The 21690-nt window shown below is 36.0% G+C and overlaps 1 protein-coding gene across 7 annotated transcripts in view; it reads left to right on the top strand.

Moving 5' to 3' along the window:
- RALYL (RALY RNA binding protein like) overlaps window positions 1-21690 on the top strand; it is a 694598-nt gene that overhangs the window by 632381 nt on the left and 40527 nt on the right. For all 7 annotated transcript variants that reach the window (XM_004766953.3, XM_013063763.2, XM_013063762.2 and 4 more), the window contains one exon: window positions 12263-12376. In XM_004766953.3, coding sequence (XP_004767010.1) covers window positions 12263-12376 — 114 coding nt within the window. The remainder of the gene's footprint in view (window positions 1-12262; window positions 12377-21690) is intronic.

Here is a 21690-nt window from a genome sequence, read left to right as displayed (position 1 = left end):
TCTTTCCCCACATTGTTCACATAAGTTCAATTCATCAGCACCTACTATATGACTACATAACTCCCAAATGAATATTCTGTAAATGAAATAGACGTGGTTTCAGGTTCTTAAAATCTGGTAGGGAAAACTAAAAAATAGGAGATAACTTCCAAATCAAGCGATAGGTACATTTCACTTACTCCTCCATTATTTTATATATTTCATGTTCATATGGACTGTAATAAGTTGCTTACACATTTACTCCCTCCACTCATTATAAACTCCATGAGGTTAAGGAAGCCGTTCATTGTAACAAGAAGCTCATGGCTTGGAGAGTCAGGAGGAGACTCAAACAAACAAAAATTGAAGCACGGCTTTGGAGTCAGGCAGCCTACTCTAAACTTGATTTTGTTGCATTTTTATTAGGCAGTGTTTTTTTTTTTTTTTTTAAGGAATTCTCAAATAGATTTTTTTAAACTTACATCCCAGTTAACATACAGTGTAATGTTAGTTTTAAGTGTACAGTATTGTGATTCAGCACTTCTGTACAACACTCGTGCTCAGCACAAGTGCCCTCCTTAATCCCCATCACCTATTTCAGCCATTCCCCCACCCACCTCCCCTCTGGTAACCATCGGTTTGTTCTTTATGGTTGAGAGTCTGTTTCATGGTTTGCCTCTCTCTCTTTTTTGTCCCTTTGTTCATTTTGTTTGTTTTTAAATTTCCAAATGAGTGAAATCATATGGTTTTCGTCTTTCTCTGACTGACCTATTTTACTTAACATAATACTCTTTAGCCATGTCATTGCAAATGGCAGTATTTTATACTTTTTTATGTCTGAGTAATTTCCATTATAATAACACATCTATTTTATATATATATATACATATAAACATATTTATGTGTTTATGTATATATCACATCTTCCCTTTTTTTTTCAGATCTAGGGTTAGGGTTCATGTTAGGACCAGTATAGGGTTAGGGTTAGGGACAGGCTGAGGATTAGATTTAGGGCCAGAGTGAGGGTATGTGCCTGGTACAGTTCAGAGACCCCTCCAGAGTGTTTTAGGGTAAGTGTTTAAGGGTTAGATGTATTGCTAGGCAGTCTTAAACATATTATTTAACTTCTCTAACATTCACCATTCTAATCCATCAAACAATTTTAATAATATATATTTTGTATTTTATCATAAAGATTAATTAAGATGGTATATGTGCAGCTGGCAATGGTATGCTAGATGCATGGCTGCATACAGCAGGTATCTGAATAATAGTTATTGAATAAAATAATGCACTCATTCTTCATTTCATTTTCTCTTTCTAAAAATACATAGAAAGAATTAGTGTAGATGTATGCAGGCCTAGGTATTATGAATACATACATATGCACATATATGTAATTCTTTTTCTAGCGAATTCCATCCATGGGTGTGGTAATTGCCAAACTATATTTACATATATAAATGGAGAATTATACATATTGCTTCAATTTATTTTAGCGAAATTTCTTAAAGTCTGACTTTGAAAACTATTTATAAAGTTGGCAAAATCGTTTTTGCATATTAAACTAGCTTAAAATATATGAATAAGAGGAAAAGGACAAAGAGAAGCTGAAGTAGACAAATTGCATTGATAATGGTAAAGATTTCTTAAAATCTATTTTATGGAAGTCAGTGGTCTTCATTTTTTCTGGGTGAGACTAAATTAAAAATAATAAGGTTCCTTAGTGCATCTTGAAGGAAAGAGCTAAAACTGACAATCATATTATTCATACCAAATGAAGTTTTATAGCACGATAAAGAATGTAGAATTCATAGTCAAAAGACCTGGGTTTGAGCCTGAACTCTACCTGTTCAGATTATTACATTACACATAGTCACTCTGTAGCTTTGAGAATGTCATGTAAATTGTCAGATTCTCAAGTTCCTTTACTGAAAAAGTAGTAAATGTAAAAGTAACTGATTAATTAAGTTCTATGCAAATTATTTTTATTCCTTTTTTACATTTAAATAATTTATCAAAGGCTGGGGGAAATAAATAAGAAGAGAAACAAATTACTGTGAATTATGTTGAAGTCTGCATGCTTACAGTTTTAAGTTTTCTAAACAGTTCCAAGAAGCATGGTGTTGGTGAAGGAGGGTATATGATTATTTAGACCAGGGTTTCTAAGGCTTGATGCTATTGACATTTTTAATCAGATAATTCTCGGGTGTGGTGTTGTGGGGGGAGGCTATCCTGTATGTTTTATGAGGTTGAGCAGGCCAGATGCCCATTAGATGCCACTAACACTGTGACAATCAAAAATGACTCCAGATATTACAAATATCTCATGCAGGGCATTACCTTCTGTAAAGAACCACTGATCTAGACAGTTAGCTGAAGCTTCTTTATTTGTCCCTGAATAGACTTGACCCACAGGTGACTAAAATAAATTGCAATATTTTTCATCACATAAATCAGAGATGCACACATTTTTTGATATAAAAGATGGTATCATCTCATATGCCTAATTTCCTTTTTGGATTATATCTCATCTCGCAAGAAAAAGCACAAACATTATCTTGTTGACTGTATCAGAATGTAATAACATTTATCAGTAAATCAGTGAACTCATTTAAGTCTGAAATGATTTAATGTGGTTTCTTTTTTTTCCCCCCTGAGTAAAATACTAACTACAGTGATGGTTTTGGAAAAATATTTGAGATTATCTGTATGATGTATACTGACTCCCAGTTTCTCTAGTATCCTGCTTGCCTCAAAGTTCCTATATTCTAGGAACTTTATTTTTATTCACTTATCATTTTGATATTGAAGAATATCATTTGATATTGAAGAATAATTCTAATTTCAAGCCCTAAAATCACCCGTAGAAAAATTAAGTATCATCAGCTGGACAACAAAATATTTTTTATTATGACACTATGTTTTCTTTTGTCTGTAATTTTCTTTTGCAGTTTTTGTTGTAAAATTAAAGAAAAGAGGGGAAATATTTTTCCTTTGAAGATAGTATTATTTTTGTTTGTCTCAATTTTTTTTAATTTTTTATTTTTTATAAACATATATTTTTATCTCCAGGGGTACAGGTCTATGAATCACCAGGTTTACACACTTCACAGCACTCACCAAAGCACATACCCTCTCCAATGTCCATAATCCCACCCCCTTCTCCCAACCTCCCTCCCCCCAGCAACCCTCAGTTTGTTTTGTGAGATTAAGAGTCACTTATGGTTTGTCTCCTTCCCAATTCCATCTTGTTTCATTGATTCTTCTTCTACCCACTTAAGCCCCCATGTTGCATCACCACTTCCTCATATCAGGGAGATCATATGATAGTTGTCTTTCTCCGCTTGACTTATTTCACTAAGCATGACACGCTCTAGTTCCATCCATGTTGTTACAAATGGCAAGATTTCATTTCTTTTGATGGCTGCATAGTATTCCATTGTTTGTCTCAATTTTTTATTTAAATTCTAGTTAGTTAACATACAGTGTAATATTAGTTTCAGGAGCAGAATTTAGTGATCCATCACCAACACTCAGTGTACATCACAAATGGTCTTCTTAATACCCATCACCCATTTAGACCATCCTCTGACCACTTCCCTCCAGCAGCCCTGTGTTTTCTGATTAGTTAAGAGTCTGTTTTCTAGTTTGCCTTTTTTGTTCTTCCTCCTATATTCATCTGTTTTGTTTCTTAAATTCCACCTATGAGTGAAATAATATAGTATTTGTCTTCCTCTGACTTATTTTGCTTAGTCTGATACCCAACAGCCTCCATTCACATCAATGCAAAATGGCAAGATTTCATCCTTTTTGATGGCTAAGTAATATTTCAGTGTGTGTGTGTGTGTGTGTGTGTGTGTGTGAGAAAGAGAATGTGTGTGTGTATATCACCTCTTCTTTATCCATTTATCCATTGATCGACATTTGGGCTCTTTCCATAACTTGGCTATTGTTGAAAATACTGCTATAAACATTGGGATGCATGTATCCCTTTCAGATCAGTTATCCTTTAGGTAAATAAATAAAAAATAGTACTGCAATTGCTGGGTGTAGGCATAGTTCTGTTTTTAACTTTTTTAGTCACCTCCACACTCTTTCCCAGAGTGGTTGCACCAGTTTGCATTCCCGCCAACAGTGTAGGAGGGTTCCCCTTTCTCTACATCCTTGTCAACATCTGTTGATTTCCTGTGTTGTTCATTTTAGCCATTCTGACAGGTGTGAGGTGGTATGTCATTGTGGTTTTTTTTTTATATATATATAATTTTTTATTTTTTATAAACATATATTTTTATCCCCAGGGGTACAGGTCTGTGAATCACCAGGTTTACACACTTCACAGCACTCACCAAAACACATACCCTCCCCAATGTCCATAATACCACCCCTTTCTCCCAAACCCCCTCCCCCCAGCAACCCTCAGTTTGTTTTGTGAGATTAAGAGTCACTTATGGTTTGTCTCCCTCCCAATCCCATTTTCTTTCATTTATTCTTCTCGTACCCACTTAAGCCCCCATGTCATCACCACTTCCTCATATCAGGGAGATCATATGACAGTTGTCTTTCTCCGCTTGACTTATTTCGCTAAGCATGATACGCTCTAGTTCCATCCATGTTGTTGCAAATGGCAAGATTTCATTTCTTTTGATGGCTGCATAGTATTCCATTGTGTATATATACCACATCTTCTTGATCCATTCATCTGTTGATGGACATCTAGGTTCTTTCCATAGTTTGGCTATTGTGGACATTGGTGCTATAAACATTTGGGTACGACCCATAGATCAATGGAACAGAATAGAGAGCCCAGAAATAGACCCTCAACTTTATGGTCAACTAATCTTCGACAAAGCAGGAAAGAATATCCAATGGAAAAAAGACAGCCTCTTCAATAAATGGTGCTGGGAAAATTGGACAGCCACATGCAGAAAAATGAAATTGGACCATTTCCTTACACCACACACAAAAATAGACTCAAAATGGATGAAGGACCTCAATGTGCGAAAGGAATCCATCAAAATCCTTGAGGAGAACACAGGCAGCAACCTCTTCGACCTCAGCTGCAGCAACATCTTCCTAGGAACAACGCCAAAGGCAAGGGAAGCAAGGGCAAAAATGAACTATTGGGATTTCATCAAGATCAAAAGCTTTTGCACAGCAAAGGAAACAGTTAACAAAATCAAAAGACAACTGACAGAATGGGAGAAGATATTTGCAAACGACATATCAGATAAAGGACTAGTGTCCAGAATCTATAAAGAACTTAGCAAACTCAACACCCAAAGAACAAATAATCCAATCAAGAAATGGGCAGAGGACATGAACAGACATTTCTCAAAGAAGACATCCAGATGGCCAACAGACACATGAAAAAGTGCTCCATATCACTTGGCATCAGGGAAATAAAAATCAAAACCACAATGCGATATCACCTCACACCAGTCAGAATGTCATTGTGGTTTTGATTTGTATTTCCCTGATGATGAGTGATGTTGAGTATCTTTCCATGTAACTGTTATCCTTCTTTATGTCTTCCTTGGAAAAATGTCTATTCGTGTCTTCTGCCCATTTTAAATAAGACTATTTGTTTTCTGGGTATTGAATTTTGTAAGTTCTTTATAGATTTTGGATACCAGCCCTTTATCAGATATGTCATTTTCAAATATCTTCTCCCATTCCATCAGTTGCCTTTTAATTTCATTGATTATTTCCTTCACTGTGAAGAAGCTTTTTATCTTATGAAGTCCTAATTGTTCGTTTTTGCTTTTGTTTCCTTTGCCTCTGAAGATATTTCTAGTAAGAAATTGCTACAGCTGAGGTCACAGAGGTTGCTGCCCAAAGTTCTCCTCTAGGATTTTGTTGGTTTCTTGTCTCACATTTAGGCCTTTCATTCATTTTGAATTTATTTGTGTGTCTGGTATAAGAAAGTGGTCCAGTTTCATTTTTTTGCATATAGCTATTCAGACTCTTAAATACAGAGAACAAACTGGCGGTTACCAGAGGGGAGTTGGGTGGGGAATGGGTGGACTAGATAAAGAGGACTTAGAGTACACTTGTCCTAATGACCACTGAGTGCTGTGTAAAATTCTTAAATCACATTGTATACCCAAAACTAATGTAACACTGTATGAAAAATAAAAACTTTAAATGTAGCAATGAGCCCTTATATTACTCAGAATAAAACCCATAGTACTTACTTTGGCCAATAAGACTCTCTACCATCTTTTCCATATCCCTTTTCCCTCTTCTCCACTCTCCAGCTCACCTCTTGACTTGTATTCTTCTCCCATTTGCTCATTCCAACTCCAGCCATACTGTGCTCTTGGCTGCCTCTAAAACACATCAGGTATACTTTTGAGTCAGGCCTTTGCATCTACCATTCTTCAGCCTCATATAGTCTTCTACCCCAGTACCTCTTGATAGTCCCATGACTTGCTGCCTCCCCATGTTGAGACTTTTGCTCAAATGTTTTTTTCACTTTATCGGTGACATTTCCCTTTCCTTTCCCATACATACATACATACATACAATGGTAATATATATATATAATATGTATCTATTATATAATATTCTATATTATATCTATATAATATTCTATTATATATCTATATATAAAATCTATTATATAATATATAATAGATACCTATTATATATAGATATATATTAGATATATATAACCTATTATATGATCTATATATATCTATATAATCTAATATATCTATATATTATATAACCTATTATATAATATATAATAGATACCTATTATATCTATCTATATATCTACAGATACCTACAGATATCTGCAGGTATCTGTAGATATATAGATAGATATAATAGGTATCAATTATATAATCTATATATATCTATATAATCTAATATATATTTATGTAATATTATATAATCTATTATATAATATATAATAGATACCTATTATATAATATACATACATGTGTATATTAATATATACATATATACACATATATATAATTATATACATATATAATATATAATATATGTATATCAATATACACAAATCTTACTCCCAAGCTAGGCTTTCCCTAACCTCTTTTCTGCACTTTATATTTAGATTTATAAACAAATAAAAGATACTTGGTTGTTGTCCTCTTCCTCTGCTAGATGGGTGCTCCATCATTTCAATGACTTTTGTCTCTGTTGTTTATGACTATATCCCCAGATCTTGGGAAGGAATCCAGCAATAGCAGATCTTTATGAATATTGTTGAATAAATATGTTAGACACTTGAGTCAAAAATGAAAGCAGTTCCTGATCTTGTTAGGGAGAGAGACATTTAAAGAAAAGATCATTTCCAGTGTCATTTGAAAGAAGTATGAGTAGAAAGACGATGAGCTTTTTAACAAAAAGCTTAAGGGTTGAGGATGATTTTACTCTGTAGGCAACATTGGAGCTGAGTATTTAAAAATTAAATGACATTTTGCCAGGTGGAGAAGGTGAGAGTGTAGGGCAGACAAATAAGAACAACAGAAACACAGGTATAGATGTCTGAAAGCACAAGACACATTAAAGGGACAATGAACAGTTGTGACTAGAGCCTAAGATAATTAGATAGGCAAGCAGGTAAGTCAAGGGAAGGTAATTTGGAGCTGACTGGGAAGCAAAGTAATTTTCTTAAATTCTCAAATTAATAAATTTCAAATTATAGAACTCATAATCTTTAGTAATTGGTTCTAATTTTCCCAAGCCCTTAGCTTGTCTACATTAAGTTACTTATACATAACAATTAAGTAACAGCAAGTTGATTAAAATCATTCCGTATTATTCTTAGTAAAAAATACTCCTGACTCTCACGATCTAATACTCTATATAAAAATAAAGGCACTATATTATATGCAGTGTATCTTCAAAGATAAAGATATTAGATTTTTGAAGAAATGAAGTGGAATTAGGGAAAAATACAAAAGTGTGGCTGCCCAAGTTATATATCCTCTTATTCTTTTATCATAGGCTTTCTGATTAAGAAACAGCATATTCCCAAGCTAATTTTCTTATTGCACTCCTTGTTTGCTTCTCTGTCTCTCCATGAAACAGTCAATTCCAGTTTAGTGCCTGGTATATTCACAAAGCTTTAAATAAGATTTGCTGGTTGGGTTGAAATTGCATCCAGTGGCCTGCCTACTTACACAGACACCTACAGATCTTCTGAAATTTGCCAATTTCTTGCTGTGTTTAAGAGACTGAGCTAAATTCTGTTAAACATACAAGGAGAAAAAGAATGAGAGAAAGATGGAAGAAAGAAAAAAAGAGAAAGAGAAAGAAAGGGGCAGGGAGGGTGGGAAGGAGGGAACAAGGAAGGGAGAGAAGGACAGACGGAAGGCAGGAAGGAAGGACGGTAAGTAGGAAGGTAGGAGAAGAAGGAACCGGATGCCTTCTCTCCATTCAAGGGAGTTTGGTTGTTGAGAGCCTATGATGGGATAAATTTATTAATATGTTTTGCCTCAAACAACTGTCCAAAATTCCTTCTTTTTGAAATGTTGTATTGTCAGAGATCAGAATAATTTATTAATCTGGAATCTCAATAATTTTTATGGATCTGGTTTATGATGAAAGACAGGAAAATTTCACTATTTACTAATCTAATTCAAGAGCTCTTCTTAAGCCTATTAATATAATTTTCTAATTAAGGAGGACATACTTTAAAGTCCAGGACATTATGGTAAGCATCAGGAGTCTCATCAGTCAATAATAGAAGAAGGAGTTATTAAAACACAGAAAATATTCAAAAGCATGACTCTTGAAATTCCACAATATCTAATCATGGCTTCACTCTCAAGAAGCTTATAATTTAATATGAAAAGTGGACATACTAAGTAAAAATCAACAGACAGTGTATGTCTAGTGGTAAATATGAGATGCCATTGAATAAGGGGAGAGATGCACCCTCCAGAGGGTTAGTCAAAGAAGAATCCATAGAGGAGACAAGACTTTCAATGAAGCTCAAAAAGGCATATAGAATTTTGATATAGACATATTTGAGGGAGAGAGAGAGTCTTTTCTGGGATAATAATATCAATAAAAACAATAGCAATAATAATGATGAGTAATAGAAAGAATGTCTTCCGCTACTATCATTTATTGGGTTTGATGATGTTCTGGGCATGGTCCTAAGTGCTTTATGTGAACTGCTTTATTAAATTTTTATAACAGGCCTCTAAGGTGAAGGATGGAAATTACAGATTGTTGAACTTGAATCTTAGTGATTACAGGTGACTCCCCAAAGAAACATTGATGTGAACTAGAGTCTACCCGGTTCCATGCATTATTTAATTAAGCACTAACCTTTTCTGTTCAAGGGAAGAGTATGTTTTCTGAGGAAATGGAATGCACAGCTGGAAATATACTTAGGAGCAGACCCTGGATACCAGTTCATAGTTTGGTTTGTGCACCTCTGTGTGGGTTTCTGGAGTTTTTCCTATAGAAATGGGGACATTCTGGTAGTATTCAATTGAAAAGGTTTATGATTTATTACAATGAAGGGACTATGCCATAGACTGAGCAAATTGAAGGCAGAAGCCTAATTAAAGGTGGGCAGAGAGTGGACGGGGGGGAATGTAAAAAGGAAGGAAAATGAACTGGGAAAATTTGGATCTAAGGCTCTCCTTAATTCTGAACTCACTTATATTTTGGGGACAATATCAGAATTTAAAGTTGCAAAAATTTTTTAAATTCTAAGTTTAGAAATCTATGCTTGTAAAATATGCATCCATTTTGCTGGAGTAGGGGATCGATGTAACCCACAGTGCAGGAGAGAAGTTATTAACAGGAGCCAAACAAGGTGGGGGCAGAAAAGAGGCAGAGAAGCGTTTGAGAGGGAAGCACATCAGATAGAGAGGTGATTTATCTCAGATATTCCATCTGGAAACCAGACACAATATCACAAAGCCACCCCCATATCTATAGATAAGTGAATTCTACTGAAGATAGGTACAAACAGGACTTTAGGCAAGTAGGCCAGGTAAGTGGCAGGCCTTCTCCCAAGGACAGCACTGAAGTGCAATAAGAAAACAACTTTCACAGCTGCTCAAGAAGCAACGAAAACTAGTTTTAACCTGTGTTTTGCCGGACCTTGATGAACCTTTGCTGCTACCCATTCCAAGATTGAAGCTGCGCCACTTGCATAGGGCTGGAGACCGGTTCAGACTTTCTTGGTAGAGGCAGGAAAGAGCTTACAGAATTTATGCAGATCAGATCCTTGTTGTCTCTAAGCTTAAATACCGTTAACTAATTAAACCAAAATTGACTCGGATCATAAAATGTGTTCCTGGAGTATTAAACATGAGTCTAAAAGCCAGGCTTGACTTCTTAGATACATGTTAAGTTCCTACGTGCTTAACCCAGATTTCTAGTGGTTTGTAATGTTTCTATAAAATGGGGTATTGGTGGGTTTTTGGTTTCTGTTGTTTTTTTTAAGGAGATAAAGACACGAAAATAAGTCAACTGCATTCCTGGGCCGAGGTGTGGCTCTACTTACTAAGAAATATATTCTGTTAGTTTCCAGCCACAGCCCCATTTCTTCTGCACTGAAATCTAATGTTATAAGATAAAATATTTTCTATTAAATTTGATAGGTTTAAGTAAAACTACATGATGTGCTTCCATCAAAAGAAATGAAAATCATTCTTCAAAGTGGAATCAATTTGCAATTGTGACAGATGATGTTTTTCAAATTTAGCTGCAGTTCCACAATGGCACTTTGATGTCGTTGAAATAATTGACATAAGAAGCAATTCTCTATTTTAAACTGTGTTCTACTTTCAGTTTGGTTCTTCATAATAGGAACACTCCATGGGGTCCTGGATTCTTGTAGTTTTTATTTTGCAAGCTACTTTGCATCATAAATTAAAATCTGCTTTTTGTAAAAGGAATTTCTGATTTTATAATAAAAAATGTTTTCTCACTTTTTTATACTGGGAAAAAAAAAAGTCTGTGCTTCCTTTGAGCAATTAATGTATATTGATGCATACATTATCATTTATATTATATCACATATCTTAGTTGACAAATAGCTCTATTCAAAGCAAACATAAATTGCATTTCGTTTTTATTATTTACCAAAGAAATTTCCTGAAGACTAAAGAGCCAAGCTAAATGCTCAATTTCTTGCAGCATTTCTGGGGAGAATCCAAGCAGAGATCATCTTAAACTTGAAGCAAAGGTAACAGAGAAGAATCAATAGGCTAACATCAAGCTCTATGCCCCCCAGTCTAGAGGCATCTCTGTGGAGGCATGGATACCCGAAACCCCACCTACTGAAAACCCCTATGCAGATGCAGATGTTCTATAGTGATAGCTTTGAAATCTTCATTCTCTGGTTTTTGTGGATTTGTGGCAAACTTTCCAGTGGTTCTCAGAAAAATGAGAAAATAGGAACACTGCAGTGAATTTTCCATAAACATAAATATATTTCTGTTAAAGAACTCCCCTTAAATAGGAGATTTTCCTCTTCTTAAGCTCCTTCTTTATAAAATAATTATTATTGTTAATAGGAGGCTGTTTATTGTTTTTAACATCCTTTCTCAGGAAAATGAAAAGTTGTCAGTCCTGTGTTGGTTCCCACTTGTTTTTCTTTGAAACCATGCTAAATATCAAAAACCTGGAATGGGAATCACTACTGTAGAACATACCAGTGGTAACTTTGGTGAATTTTCTTTCCTCCAGCCCCATGGCTTAAAAAGGGACATGTACAACTTATTACCTCATTTTTTTTTAAGTAGGCAAAGTAGCAAGAGTTCTGTTGGAAGTCTCTTGCATCTAAGACATTTCTTCAGACGATAAACTTTGTATCCTGGTTTCAATAAAACACCAGGGGACTAGATTACAAATATCATTGACTACTGAAATATGTATTACAACATAGAACTCAATGTGGTATTAACATACCTGTCATGATTTTATCATTCCTCAATCTGAATCCATTTTACAGTGCAGATTAGCTAGCTACCTGCCAAAACTGAGTTTCATATCACTTAGTTATTTAATAAGATGTTTCCAGATGACTCCATCCCTTTGCGTAACTTTCAGTGAAAAGATTTAGTATCTAATGCTCACGTCACTGAAACCTACTGTAATTGCCAATGTCTTCCGGTATTCTAGGATTGCTGGAAATAACAAGAAACTGGTAAGATTGAAAGTCCTATGTGATTTGACACTGTCTTGAGAAAACATGGGGTTTCTGTGAGTCATGTTCTATGTGAGTTGATGGTACATTTGACATTCTGTTGCTTTCTTTCCCTTGTCCCCTTTCCAGTGAAATCAGATGAGCTACAGACAATCAAGAAAGAATTAACCCAGATCAAAACGAAAATTGACTCCTTGCTAGGGCGCCTGGAGAAAATTGAGAAGCAGCAGAAGGCGGAGGCAGGTAAGTGAAAAGGATTTATGGCCAAAGACATGCCATGGTTAAACCAGTGAGACAGTGTCAATCACAGGGACAGCTCAGGGCCAGAGTGACACTCACTGAGTTTAGCAGGTTAATACAGACACATGAAGAAAGTGTTTAAGCCAAGAGTTGCAACAAGGTAATCTGAGTTTTTACTCATTAGAGAACATGAACCCATTTATCTAAATTTCACATTTTTAAACAAGGAGAAAAGTTTTGGTGATAACAAGCATAGTTGTATCATAATTAAAAGTTAATAGCTCACTATCAAGAATCTTTTAAGAAAATAAAATCAATTACTGGAATAGTATTGTCAGACTAAAATAATATTCATATTTAAATAAATTAACTGCAAAAATATAACAGATTCCAGAAATGAAGATTAGAAAGCCCAGCCCCTACATTGCTACCACCCTGCAAAACCAGTACTCAGTTTCAGGGTCCTCCCCATCAAAAGCATGCCCCTGGCCACCCCCTGCCAAGTCATTTGATTCTGTCTTTTACAACTTAATGCCCCCTCTCCTTTGAATTATTAGCCTTGACCCTGTTTCTCTTCTAATACAATTCTAATGCCCTTGTCATGTGGCTACATATAGTTTTTAAATCATAGACTGTGAGAACTGAGATACAGTTAGAGCTGAGCGAGTACACAGTTTGAAAATCGTGTTCTGCAAGCCTCACATACCTCAGGGGCTCCCTGGAGACAGGATGAAGGTTAGAAGGAGGCCCAGGAGGCAGATGAACTCATGCCTCCTCCAAATCCAGCCCTTGTTCTACCTGTGTATCAATTTTATTATTGGGTTTCAACATATGACTTCATTTGCTTAAAGAGCTTCACTTTTCAGGGGTGCCTGGGTGGCTCAGTCAATTAAGTGTCCCACTCTTGATCTCAAAGGAAAAAAAAAGAGAGAGCTTCACTTTTTAAAAAATATAGTTCTGAAAGTCATTGATCAAATCCAGCTTCCTCATTTCACAGATGAAAAAAACAAAGGTTCAAGGAGGTAAATTGATTTTTCCATGGTCCCTTGACTAGTGAGTGATGGACCTGGGTCTCAAACCACAGTCTCATGAGTGACTCCTGTGCTCTTCCCATTTATAGTTTTAATCTCAGGTCCCACCTAGGACCTGGTCCCAGTATTTCACTGAGGTGAGGCCCCCTGGTTACTCCTTACTAATGAGAACTGGTTGGGCTCCTGGGGCTCCTAAGCTACACAGCAAAGAGGAACCTGCCTGTGTGTTCACTCTATCACTGGGGTGAGGACTAGAGCTTTTATCTCCTAGTGATGAGCCATGTAGGACTCATGAAAAGAAAGCAGATGTGAGTTGGTGGCACAGCATAGTGAAAGAGAGAAATAAGCTCTGGTTCAGATTCTCACGCACCACTGAGCTAGCCTCATTTTTCTCATTTATAAAATAAAGATAGTAATCCTTACCTCACATTGTGAGAAACAAATAAAGTATCATATGTAACTTATACAGCACAGTTATGAGCAGGGAATAAAGGGCCAAGAATCAGAGCTGTTTGGCATTGGCAGTAATGCAAGCATATACAGGCAAATGAACATTTCCTACTATTTTCACATGACCCATTTTTTTAATTAATTTTTTTTATTTTTTTATAAACATATAATGTATTTTTATCCCCAGGGGTACAGATCTGTGAATTGCCAGGTTTACACACTTCACAGCACTCACCATAGCACATACCTTCCCTAATGTCCATAACCCCACCCCCCTCTCCCGGCCCCCCTCCCCTGAGCAACCCTCAGTTTGTTTTGTGAGATTAAGAGTCATGTATGGTTTGTCTCCCTCCCAATCCCATCTTGTTTCATTTATTCTTTTCCTACCCCCCAAACCCCCCACGTTGCATCTCCACTTCCTCATATCAAGGAGATCATATGATATTTGACTTATTTCGCTAAGCATAATACCCTCTAGTTCCATCCACCTCATCACAAATGGCAAGATTTCATTTCTGTTGATCACAAGACCCATTTTCTAAAAACATGAGCTATATACCTAGTACATGGATGGCAGCTTCTCATTAATGTGGATGGGAAAGAGTAGATAAAACAATCATTTCATTAAAAATTTCTATTATTAACATATTTTCTACTGAGAAAAGATACGGGCAAAAGATTGGAGTAGACATTTTTCTAAAGAAGATATACAGAGATGGCCATCAGGGACATGAAAAGAAGCTCAGCATCACCAGTCGCCAGGGAAATGCAAATCAAAACCACCAGGTAATATCACCTCACGCTTGTATCAAAAAGACAAGAAACAACAAGTGCTGTTGTGGATATGGAAAAAAGGGAACCCTGGGGCACTGCTGGTGGGATTGTAACTTTCCACTATGAAAACAGATGGAGGGTCCTCAAAAGATTAAAAATAGAACTACCATATGATCCAAAAATCGCACTACTGGGTATTTATTTGAAGAATAAACAAAAACACTGCCTACCCTTCTTAATACAGAAATTTAGACTTTAGGAAGTTTTTTATATGCTGTCTATGGCACTAATCTAAAGTGTTGCTGTAACTGAAATATCCTGTGATGTCGCCTAAATCAATATTTCCCTTTGAGGAACTTCTGTGAAATTCGTTATTATGTAAAACAACCCTTACAGCAAAGGACTTTGATAACCAATTTGCACTTCAGTTTAAAGGATTATGGAGAACTCATTTAAATATAAATCACCTCAAAGAGAAAAATGTGATCCTTATTCTATCATATTATACCTTCCAGTTTCCTGCAATGAATAATACCTTTCACATATCTTCTTGGAAGATCACCTATAAATGTAACACCATAATTCAAAGCTTGGCTTTTTCTTTTCATGAAAGGCTGTCACCTTATTTTTGTACGTGTTTAAACTTTCCCAGTCATGAGAGAGTTATTTTTAAAATGATAGGCTTAGTCTTTTGATATTTATGTCTTTCTTACTTTAACATGTTAGGAAGAAAATGGAATTATTTAATTTGTAATTTCATTCACTTGTAACTGTCTCCTGAACAGCATTCATATTTAGGGAGATAAAATGATTACTTTCTATATTTTCTTTATGAAAAGAAATCAGGGTTTTAAGGAAAGAGTCAAGACTAGATTATAGAAAATGGAGAGAAATAGAATAAAATTCTTAAAAACTCTCAATACCTTACTAAATTTAAGAGAGTATTTTAATGCTTATTTGGTTGCTGAGCTAATTATTTTGTAGCTAACTAAGGTGTCTATTTCATTATTACTCTTTTATACATCTCTCATTCCCAATCTCAGTTTTTGGATAATGAAGGTTTCTAGCATAAAGCACTTGCAGGAAGGAGATGGAAGATCACAAACCAAAGACTGAAAACCACACAACAATGGAGATTGTCCAGTATTCAAGCTTCATACTTTCATACTATCTTTTTTTTTTTCTTTTTTGTTTGTAGTGAATTTCTAAGCTATGAGGAATAATTGTAATGAAGCATAATACTTGACTTGGAATTCTCTATACTTTCAACTGCTTCTAATAAGCATTTGTATGATGTCCTGTCTCCCTGTTCGAGATTGTAAACTTCCTGAGCATAAGGTCATGTGTTCTCTTCCTTCTCTAACTCCCCAACAACATGTACTATATACCAGGCACCACCTGGCAAGTCATCTCAACCCCTCAAATGTAAACTAGAGGAATGGATTATGACCTCAAACATACTATCCTAACTTGAGTTACAGTTAGCATAATCCTACAATGGATAGTTATTTTTTTCTTGAATAATTCAATGAACACAACTTTGAGATATAGGGACTATGTAGATTATTGAAAACGACATATAACACTTATATCTGTGTAGCCTACCATTGTGCCTCACTCCTGGATGATTCTTTTAAAAGAGCTATATATAAATGGTCACGTAGGAATGGCACAATTTACATGTGGTTTACACAGCAATGTTAAATGACAAAAAAGTGTAAAAGAGGCAAGAAAGAAAACTAGAAACTCGGTATTATACAATAGGCACAATTAATCCACAAGCAACTACATTTTTTTTAAAAAAATCAAACTTCAAGCATAAAGTCTCTGGTGTGAAAAGGCAGGTAGATATTACGTATTTCAATTTTATTCTCAGTGGTGTCCCTGATACACTGCAAGCCTGTCCTGCTTGGAAATTCCAATGATAATAGCCAATGTCGGACCTCAGCGTTAGAGAGGTCCCAAACCAGGTCCCATAAGATAAATTCATCCCCCAAGATGTTTGGTAAAAGACACAGAATTTTAAAAAATAACATCCAAGATGGGGCACCTAGGTGGCTCAGTCATTAAGTGTCTGCCTTCAGCTCTGGTCATGATCCCAGGGTCCTGGGATGGAGCTCCACATCAGGCTTCCTGCTCCGTGGGAAGCCTGCTTCTCCCTCTCCCACTCCCCCTGCTTGTGTTCCCTCTCTCTCGTTGGGTCTCTCGCTGTCAAATAAATAAAATCTTTAAAAATGGGGTGGGGGGGCACCTGGGTGGCTCAGTAGGTAGAGCATCTGCCTTTGGCTCAGGTCATGATCCCAGGGTCTTAGAGTCAAGCCCCACATTGGGCTCCCAGCTCAGCCGGAAGCCTGTTTATCCCACTTCCACTGCCCTGCTTGTGTACCCTCTTTCTCTGTGTCTCTCTCTTTCAAACAAATACATAAAATCTTAAAAAAAAAATATATATATATATATATATCACCAAGAATTATAATATTGCAAATAAATAGCAAAATACATAACTGCTTTTGAAAAGTTGGAATCTTTCCATATTGCTATCATTTGGTGCATGGCATACTCTTTTCAGTTTGCTAATATTTTTATTCAGCCAGTTCACACATGAATGTTATTTACTGGGTTGGTCCCTATTTGCATTTATGTCTCAGATACCTACGATAGGTTCTCCTTATAGGGCACTAAGCCAATGTTCTTTTGTTTTCACTTGGTTTGGTTCCCTGAAGCCAAGATAATGTGTCATCTATTGTGGATGTAACAGCCAATTAAATATTTAAAAGGAGCTATAATATTCTCACTTCCAACCTTTAAATGGAGAGTCAACATAATTGGCCCATAGATGTTCATCTTAGCTGTATTCAAATTTTTGTCAGGACATCTTTGAAGCCGTCTTTTCTCTAAATAAATACCAGTAATTTTTTCAGCTGCCTCTCACGAATTTGGTTTTGCATCTTGAACCATTGTCATCTCTCTTCTCTGGTCTTCTATAGTTTGTCAACTGTGTACTGAGGTACTCAGGATGGAAAACATTGCTCCAGATATAATCTGGAGCACCTATAACATGCTCCCTATAATGTAACTATTTCTGCCACCTATAATGTGACTATTTTTGTTCTGAATACCTTACTGCTAGCATTTGCACTGTGAATTAAACTGGTGATGTTTCTGGTTACAGTTATTGGATTAAATACATGAATTGAGCTCTGTCGTCTTCTGAAACTGCATTAAAATGATAGGATTTAGGGCGCCTGGATGGCTCAGTGGGTTAAGCCGCTGCCTTCAGCTCAGGTCATGATCTCAGAGTCCTGGGATCGAGTCCCGCATCGGGCTCTCTGCTCAGCAGAGAGCCTGCTTCCCTCTCTCTCTGCCTGCCTCTCCATCTACTTATGATTTCTCTCTGTCAAATAAATAAATAAAATATTTAAAAAAAAATGATAGGATTTAAAAAATGAAAACCCCTAGGCATAAAGAGAATGGGAACAGAATTTTAGAAGCTAGACAGCAGATGGAGAATTGTACCTGACTTAGCATATCCTAGAAATCTGGGTCCAATTTTAACCGCAGAAATCCCAAAAGGCTCAAAATTAAAGACATATTCTTCTGGAAAAGGAGGTATTATAAATGGTTGCAAGTCTGTTGAGGAATCAAATTCCTTTATCACCATTCCTAACCCCACTAGAAAGCTGGTGAAGTTTCCTTAGAGAAAAGCTACAACAGCAGATTTCAGAGCTGGTAAACAACAATTTTAAGTGGAGTTGAAGATTAAGAAGAGAAGTAAAAGTTAACACAATTACTGTAGGAATTCCAGGCATTCTCTTCTCCCTCAGCTGCCAGGCTACTGGCAAGACACTAGAAGTTTTCATTGGGAATATGAAAGGAAGGATTTAAAGATGCTGGCATAGGTGCCACCCAAGGAATGGTCAACCAGGTCATCCTGCAAAAACAATAACCCTGTGCTTATGAAGCTGCCCATTGATATTTTAATACCCCACTGGTAATATGAATGGACAAGCATCACTGAGTAATAGAAAACACTTAAGATAGAAAAGAAATATCAGAAAAGGAAAGAAAAGGAAAAAGAGGTTGAAGGAAACAGATTATGCAGAAAAATAAAATTTTAAAAAGAAGAAAAAACACCAATTAATACACTCAGAAAGAAAGAAGATAACTGCATTCATGAAATAACATGAAACTAAAACTTGAATATTCAGAGGACAGATAAAAGAACTTTTAGAAATTAACATATGATAGCACAAATAAATAACTCAATACAGGATTGGAAGACAAAAATTAAAGAAACTCTCCCAGAAAATACAGAAGAAAATAGATATGGAAAATAAGAAGGTATGGATGTGAAAATCACTGGATGAAATCTGAATAACAGGGTTTCAGAAAGAAAGAGGATAGAGCATGGAAAACATTTCCTAGGAAAACAAAAACTGAAGAGCATAGTCAATCACACTCAAAGACTCCACTGAGTGCTTGAAACAATGCATGAAAATAGACGCACATCCAAGCATATCATTGTGATATTTCAGAATGAGAGGACAAAGAGAGGTCGGTCCTGCCAATTTTAGAGAGACAGAAAAGACCGAAAACAGTTCTCATACATAGAAACAGGAATCAGAATACCAATGGGCTTCTCAGCAGCCACATAGAAATGTAGAAGCCAATGAAAACATGCCCTAAAAATTCTTAGGTAAGATCATTTAAAAGCTACAATTCTGTACCTAATACCCAAATCCTTAAATGTGAGGGTAGATTAAAGACATTTTCAGATATATAAATATCAAGAAGTATACCTTAATTCATTCTTTCTCTGAAAAGTACTGGAGGAGGTATTTCACTAAAACAAGGAGGTAAACTGAGAAAGGGGAAACACGGCTTTCCCAAAGCAGGGAAATCCAAAGGCAAAAACAAGGGGAATTTTCAAGATGGTGGTAAAGGGTATCCTGGCATGAGCTGTGCAGTGGGCCCAGAAAGAAAGAAGTCCAAATCAGTCCTACTCCCAAGCTCTGAGAGAGACTTTTCCAAGATGACATTGATCCAATAGCTAAAGGGTGGGGAAGTAAATCAGTCTAAATGAGATTTACATGTCTAGTTAAAGTTTGCTCAACTACATAAAAGTACATAGAGAATTAAATTAAAAACAAACAAGCAAACAGACAGACAACAAGAAAAAAACCTAAGGCAGTTTTTATCACCAAAGAAAATAGTATTGTCCAGGAAAGAAAATTTATTTATTATATACTAATAAGCTTATTTGCACAAAGCATTAAATACTTAAAATTGTTTAAAAACAGAAAATTGGTCTAATCTAATTTACAATATAACTTCCCAGAGTGATGGGGAGTAAGTGGGGATTGTACAATAGAGAACTCAATCCTTAGCTTTCTAAGTCTGAGTAATATCAATGGACAGTAATATCAACAGACAGAGCATAAATTGATCAAGAAATAGCAATATAGACATATTATTTAGAAATATGATGGCATATATTTAAAATGATGAGCTGAGTGGAAAACCTTGAAGGAACTGAAAATGATGAGCAGGTAGGAAGGGAAGACTGCTCTTTTTGGTAACAAGTCTTGTGGAAATATTTGACTACAAAAATTAAATGTTTAAAAGAAGCTAAATTTAAAGAGATGAAAAGAGAGTGAGTTGTGTGGTTAGCAACAGAATCAAAGCTTTTCCCTCTGCTTAATGGAGAAATTCCTATGGCTCTCCCTAGGATAACTGTAAAAGAAAAATTGCACTGGACACTTACTAAAAATGGGAAGGAAGACTTCATTCAAGACTGTTGCCTTTTTTTTTTTTTTGAGTAGGGCTCAAAACTAGTGCAATATGGAATGGAAACTGAACTCTACTAAAACAAAAGGCAGAATAATTTTTAAATGCTAAGCTAATGGAAAAGTATTAGAGGACATTAGTACAGAGGTTGGTTGGTATGATTGGGCCATCTGTGTTTGCTAATTGACTGTTACGGAAGATAAGCTTCTACTCTCCCACAGAGACTATCTTTCTTGATGATTACATTTCAAGGGGATGACTTCTAGATCTTAGGAAAGACAGGCCTAGATTGTAAAAGATTTACATCTCAAAGGAGCATAGAAAAAATTTACAATCCCAAATTTTCTCAAGTAAGCGCTCTAAGAAAAAAAGAGGTCAGGAGCTTCTTAATTTAGGAAGAAGCTTGTCTAAAGTTTGGTCAAGCTGAGGGGTACACTAAAGTCCTTGGTAATAATCATCCTCTTTCAAAATTGAATTCTTTCTCTTCACTTTCTTATCTCATATACTCTGCTCTCTGTGGCCTGTCTCTGCTCACATCAGCACTATATAAATCCTGTCGACCAAATTGCCAAATGGAACATCTTCTATTCCTTCTACAACCAGTATTGCAAACCCTTACCTTAACATCTTTTTACTCCATCCCTTCTATTTTCCCAATACTATTGCTGGTACCCAAACCCTCATCATCTCTCACTTGTTCTGATGCACTCATCTTGTTTTTTAACAACTCTATTGAGGTATATTTTACATACCATGAAATGTCATCATCCCAAGACTGCAATTCAACGACTTCTTAGTGGTCTTTCCGAGCAGTACAACCATCACCACAAATCAGTTAGAACATTTTCATCCTCCAAAGCCTCCCCTGGTAGTTATCTCCCCACTTCTAGTTTGCTTCCTCCTTAATTCATCTTCCTTGTGGCAAATAGATTTACCCTAGCAAAACATCCGAGGCCCCAGGCTTAAGAATCAAACAGAAGTAGGTTCAATCCTATTAGATATCTAGTCCCCAAACTTACTAGTTGTGTGATATTTGGAAAGGTGCTTATGAAATCTATAAAGTGGGGGGAGGGGGAGTAATATCTATCCCTTAAAATTATTGCGAGGCTTAAATAAACACAGCATCTCTGTAATTTTTTAAATCATTGATATTGAATTTGTGGTGACCTCAACAACCCAGGTACTCCAGGAGAACAAATTTAAGGTCATTTTCTCCAGGAACGTACTTATGTAACTGACATTTTAACTGGAAAGCAATCCTCTAATGTAACATTC

Source organism: Mustela putorius, unplaced genomic scaffold, assembly GCF_011764305.1.
Source record: "Mustela putorius furo isolate JIRA1106 unplaced genomic scaffold, ASM1176430v1.1 tig00003846_pilon_pilon_pilon, whole genome shotgun sequence".
NCBI classification, from domain to species: Eukaryota; Metazoa; Chordata; class Mammalia; order Carnivora; family Mustelidae; genus Mustela; species Mustela putorius.
This window is presented reverse-complemented; position numbering and strand designations above follow the sequence as displayed.